General features: G+C 36.1%; 1 protein-coding gene across 1 annotated transcript in view; it reads left to right on the top strand.

Annotated features, from left to right (window-relative positions):
* Window positions 1-6,486, top strand: part of LOC117124938 (sodium- and chloride-dependent neutral and basic amino acid transporter B(0+)-like) — a gene marked incomplete in the record, with an annotated part of 14,160 nt that extends 7,674 nt beyond the window's left edge. The window contains 7 exon segments of the mRNA XM_033271276.1: window positions 584-687; window positions 1,135-1,259; window positions 2,230-2,342; window positions 2,661-2,789; window positions 3,390-3,605; window positions 4,557-4,721; window positions 4,874-6,486. Of these exon segments, the coding sequence (XP_033127167.1) occupies window positions 584-687; window positions 1,135-1,259; window positions 2,230-2,342; window positions 2,661-2,789; window positions 3,390-3,605; window positions 4,557-4,721; window positions 4,874-6,301 (2,280 nt within the window).
* Window positions 6,487-6,492: the final 6 nt, after the last annotated feature.

Raw genomic sequence — 6,492 nt, 5'->3', positions numbered from 1 at the left:
CAAGTGTGTTTATGAGGTGGTCTTTGGTCTCTTTATGAATGTGTTGAAAGCTGATTTTTTTTAGGATCAGCCTTGAGTTAGTTTTGTTTGTGAGAAAACCCATTTCATTCTCGCAAATTACTCTTCCTTAAATGTTTACAAAAGAATAGAGTTAATGCAGACGTGGTCCAGTAGGGCATGGGGAACTTACCCCCCCCCCAACCACCATTTTGCCACAGAATTTTAACATTTCAGTGCCCCTGGTGAATAAATAAAATGTATCAAAAGATATTTATATATATTTATTTATTCAGGTATAAATATTCAGGTAAAAAAGATGATATTTACACACAAAAAGAATGAATAAACAGATGAAACCCAAACTATGGGACAATGCATATGCAGCAAATATTAAACAAGGCATTCAAATTTACACTAAATGTTTAGCGATTAATGACTTTTCATTATTTTTACATGTCACACTATCCATGCTTGGATAAGAAATTTATAGATCTATCCTGTGTGCATGTCAAGTTGGATTTTTGAAAATTATAAACCAAGAAAATGTACCTAGCTGGATACAATTTAATTTTTTTTTTGTCAGGTGTGGCTAGATGCTGCAGTGCAGATCTTCTATTCTTTGAGTGCAGCCTGGGGTGGCCTTCTCACTTTGGCGTCTTACAACAAGTTTCATAACAACTGTTTTTTGTGAGTCAATTTTCTGTTATAATTGTAATACAAGGCCTAAAACACGCTACTATTATAATGTCTCAATGTTATACAGCTTAATTACAAGGCTGTCAATTGCTAATAAAATATCCCGTAATTCATCCCTACATACATTTCTTGATGACGCTACAAAATTTAACTTGGATTATCATCAATACAGACTCATTATCTAGTCAGTCAGTAATCAAATCAATAATATGTAGTGTAATTAAAACACAAAGTTTTTATGCTTACGTTAAACATTTTTGAATATTATGTAGACTGTAATCATCATCAAAACTGTTTATTTCTGAATAGAACTTCATTTAACCAGTTTCAGTCTTTCATCCATTGTTTCAGAGTCATTCATTCAACAAGTAATTTATTCAATACACCATCCTCTGTGTGTATAGTATTATGACTTGTGTGGATCACATTTTCTTTCAGTGATTCCATGTTTGTTGCAATTGCTAATTGCTGTACAAGTGTCTTTGCTGGTTTTGTAATCTTCTCAATCATTGGCTACATGGCCAACCAATTAGGCAAACCTGTTGAAGAAGTGGTAGATCAAGGTAAAGTAAAAGTCATCTGAATAGGCTACATATCCACTTGATTTTATGGTCTAAATGGTCAGTTCATATTATGGTCTTTCTTGCTGCCTTGATCCACTTTGTGTCTTCTGCTAAATATTCATAATTTAAAGGTTGCTCAATAACAAGCAAATGTAGATGCAGAATGACCAATTTTTATATTAGTTCCGTAAAACCTCGAATTGAAGCCCTGGGCTTCTTTTTGTTTTTGGCAAACTTTGGATGGACTTCTTTTAGAGGTTACTTTTGCGAAGTAAAGAGGGGGGCTTCTTTTCAGAATGAATGCACTAAATTTTTGGAATTAGTACTATAAAACAATAAATAGGGCCACTGTAACATCAATCTGTATCATGGAGTGTATTAACCGGCATTAAATCACCTACAACTACTGTTATAAACCAAGCGTGTTTTTAATTTATTTTGTTTCTTTGAATTCATGTATCAGTGTATGTACTGTGGTATCTCAAAAAGAAGCCTTGCTATCTTCTTTCTGAGGCTAATTTTGCATACTGAAGAGGGGCTTCAATTCGAAATGGGCTTCTTCTCAAGATTAAGCCCATTGAGCTTCAATTCAAGGTTTTACTATATATTATTATTATACTATTGCTATATTTGTATGTTCCCCAAACCTAATGAACATGTACTGGGCACACACTACGTCTAACAATTGTCGACAACACATGATCCGCTCAGGCTCCCTCTGATGACCAGCATACAGCGTCGCATCAAGTGCTAACAGAGAGCAAAGATAGATCCATTGGCCGACGGTTGTATGACCATCGTAAGACGAAGTGTGTTCCTGGCTTAACACAATCCGACATTTTTCTGTAATACAAACTACAACATAGATTTATTCTGAACGTGTACAACTGGTTCACTTGAAATTGAATATAAACATTTTTTCAAAGAGTATTTTAAAATTTTGTAATTGTTTACTATTGTTTGTTGGCAGGATTTGGTCTGGCATTTATTGCATACCCAGAGGCAGTGGCCAGTCTACCAGGTGCTCCATTTTGGGCTATTCTCTTCTTTTTTATGCTTTTGACTCTTGGATTAGATAGTCAGGTAAGAAATTAATGTGCACAGATGTTTAGGCATACACCTAAATTATGGTGCTATATAATTATATACGATATATTACTATAATCAATGGAAGACTAATTGAGACATCAATGGAAAAAAATGTTATTACTTAAATTGCATCGCACTTTCCTGTTTCAGCTCTACATATTTACATTATAGTTAGTGTTTACTTTAATTGTTGATTTCTTAATAACAGAGCTAGGCCTATATATAAAAAAAAGCAATTATCTTGTATTTTGTTTTACCACCATAGTGTGCCATAATCGTAATTATTTATACATTGTTTTTGTTTTCCATCAGTTTGCTATTATGGAAACAATAGTAACATCAATCTGTGATGAGTTTCCTTATCTGCATAAGAAGAAGACTTATGTGTTAGGAATAGCTTGTGGAGTTGGATACTTCCTAGGATTCTCATGTATTACAGAAGTAAGAATCTTATTACAGACCAGGCCTAGTGTAGCCAGGTTCAGGGGAAGGGGGGTTTCCTATAGGCCAAGTTTAATTCAGAAGTGTTCTTTAATAAACAAAGTTATGATAAAATATTATGTCAGTGTTAAACTGGCCAAAAAAGGGGTTTAACCAAATTTTTAGTGTTGTTAGATTACATCTGGGCCTCAAACAAAATTATAAAGAAAGTCTTAAGTGTAAGAATAAACACTTTACAAATCAGAAGATTCCTGTGAAAACATCGAAACAAAATAATAGTGGTACCTCTATTCAGGGGACACAAACCAAAGTATAAAATTGTGCCCTTAATAGGGGTTTTGGTATGTTTTTATACAACAGTGACATACAGTCACGAAAAAGTCCTTAATAGGGGTGTCCCCTGAATGGGGTGTCTCAGAGTAGGGGTTCTAATGTATTACATTGGCCGTATATTTGTATCTTGGATAAAATGTCTATGATTACTGGAGCTCGTAGGAAACTGTGACAAATAATTTTGGGTCTCAAGGAGTGAACGGTTGCCGACTGTAGCTTTTAACATTCTTTTGAATTAATACATGTAATATGCTTTTTGATATTCAGGCTGGACCTTACTGGGTTTCTATGATGGATTCGTACGGTGCTAGTTTTGCCCTCCTTATGTTTGCTCTGTGTGAGTCCATTGCAATAAGTTGGATATATGGTTTGAAACGATTCATGAATGACATCCGCACGATGGTGGGAAACAAGATTGTGGATCACCCTCTGTTTATATGGTGGGGAATCAATTGGTGTACTATTACACCTGCTCTCCTAGCGGTAAGTAGGTGTTTCCAAATCTATTAATAATTAAACTATATTACGAATAATTTCTTTTTCTTTCTTTCTTTATTCTTTTTCTTTTTTGTACTTTCCAAAAGTGGAGGGGGGGGGGCTGTGGAGATCTTGCTCACCCCACCCCCAAATTTTCCCCTGTCTTTGGTAGTACTAGTATATGTGGTAATGTGACACTCAGCTACTTAACTGTATTTTGATGTTTATATTTTAGGTCATAATATTCTTCCTTTTATGTACAAAATTTTATAATTTTGCCTGTACATGTTTCTTGTATTAAGGTTATTCCACTTGTAAGCCAGAATTTTTGCTGGTCTTTGCTTTGAGAATGTCATTAAAGTTTAAATTTTCCAGACAAAAAAACATTATAATTTTTATGTCCCAAAATTTGTACCAGTTCTTTGAGACAAGTACGGCCAACTCTAGCATTTGAATGCATGCCAACTGTTGAGAGCCTCAACTTGTGCTACAGCAGTTTGGGATTTTAGGGGAAAATTGAAGTTACACACAAAGTTCACTACAGAAGTGGACCAATATAGGGTCCCTGAAGACAAATTTTCCAACATTATAGAAATTTGAGTCATATTGTTTGATTTGAGATTTATGAAGAAAAGACACCATCCTACAAAAAAATCTTTTCTTTTTTTGAAAATATATGAAATATACATTATATTGCATACAGAATTATTAAATAATAATTGAATAAATTGTAATAGATATGAAATATACTGTATGCCCATTAATTTTCATTATTGTCACATGGTAGCCAGTCAGATTTTCTACCTTTTGCTATTTTCATATTTTCTATTTTCTTTTTTGTGTTTTATAGGTTAATAATTGTTATTCTTTTGTATGGACATGAAATTCTGAAATAAAAGATGAATATATGAAATCAGTTCATCAATTTATCAAAACCTTAAATGCTTTTTGTCATAGTTTATCATCGTTTTTAACTGGATGAGTTGGACGGAGCCAACGTACAATGGTGACTACCCTGGCTGGGCAAATGGCATTGGCTGGTGCATGATTATCAGCTCCATCATGTGGATACCTATCATTTGGATTTATGAGTTATTTAGAGGAAGTGGGACTGTTCTAGAGGTATGTATCATAATCATTTATAAAGCTATTTCTGTCATGTAATTTGATTTATGATCTATACATAATAATTTACTTAAAAAATCATATAGAATGAAGACAAGTGATCCAATGTAATTGATTTTATTTAATTCTTTTGATGCCATCAATTACAGCGCTTGCAACAGATGACCTCTCCCAGAGCTAACTGGGGTCCTGCTTTGCAACACCATCGAGATGAAGCATGGGCAGTTCATAAATCACATAATACCACAATGGGCGGTCTTCTCAAAGTTGATGGTATTCCATTATACGCTGACCAATCTGGATTATTTGCACGATTCATAAAAGATGGCAACAAGCCAGGATTTAATGGCGGTTATGGAAACCAGCCAGGAAATGGTAGTGTGGACAATATTCAGTTTGTAGACGATGAACAGGATCAAGGAAACCCACGTAGTGAAGGCTCCGTTCAGTTTGTGTATGAACCTAGAAGTTACAATGCCAATGTGTCGCAATATGCGGACGGAAGTTTTGAAGGCTCCAGAGATGGACTTGATCTGCAAAAATCTGAACGTGATGCTCCATCCATAGACAATATGATGTATTATAATTATCAGGGTTCTAGATCACCATCACACCATGAATCCAGAGATAATTTAGACCATGTGACCGCATATCCTGCATCCCGCGGGTCTAAAACTCCTTCTTATCAAGGGTCTCAGGATATGATTAATGGAGGCTATTCTTTAGCTCATAGACTTCCTCCTGATTCTGGACCTTCATCTCATTATGGGTCTAGGGATTACATACCAAAAGACCCACCAACATCTCATCCACCCCCTCGCCGTACTGGCCCACCCTCGCGTCATGGTTCAAGAGATGTTTTAAACAAAGATTCGGTAGCATCGTTTCCACCTCCCCCAGGCTCTTATTATGGCTCAGATAGCTCATTGAACCAGGATGATCCTCCTGTGTATCCTGGTCCTCGTGGCTCCAACCCACCCTCTTTACATGGTTCTCGTGATGTCCTTAATCATAATTATCAGAAACCTCTTAGCTCCGGACCTCCATCTCGTCATGGTTCTCGTGATGTCCTTAATCAGAATTATCAGAAACCACTTAGCTCTGGACCTCCATCTCGACATGGTTCTCGCGATGTCCTTAATCAGAATCATCAGAAACCACTTAGCTCCGGACCTCCATCTCGACATGGTTCTCGTGATGTCCTGAACCAGCAGCCGCTTGGATCTGGCCCTCCCTCACGCCATGGTTCTCGTGATATCTTGAACCATTACCCCTCATCAAATTTAGCATTGCGTGGCTCTGGACCACCATCCCTTCGCAGCTCTCATGATCAAATTAATTTAGATTATATGCCTCGTAATGCTTCCCTCTCATCACGTCAAAGCTCGGTGGAGCATGTGAACGCCGGCTTTGAGGCATCGCCTATGGTGAGGAGACCACCTGCAAATCAGCTGCCCTCCTCTAAAAAGGAAAAAGACAAGAAAGGACGATGGTCTGTGAAAAAATCCAAGAAAGCTGGTCGATTACCTCCTCAATTTGATAGCCCCATGGAGTTGGACTTCGAAAGTGATTGTTGAGACACATCATATTTATCACAAGTTTTCTTGCCTTTAAATAAATAATTTTTGAATTTACTGAAATTTATACTTCTGGCTGAAGATATATTTGAAGATTTTTTAAAAGCATGTTAAAAATTGTATATTTTTTTGCCTAAAACAATACATCAACTTAAATATTTTTTATTATTGTTTTTGCCTACTCTGATGAC

Source organism: Anneissia japonica, unplaced genomic scaffold (assembly GCF_011630105.1).
Source record: "Anneissia japonica isolate Jap-2015-1 unplaced genomic scaffold, ASM1163010v1 scaffold8236_len642391_cov169, whole genome shotgun sequence".
Taxonomy (NCBI): Eukaryota; Metazoa; Echinodermata; class Crinoidea; order Comatulida; family Comatulidae; genus Anneissia; species Anneissia japonica.
This window is presented reverse-complemented; position numbering and strand designations above follow the sequence as displayed.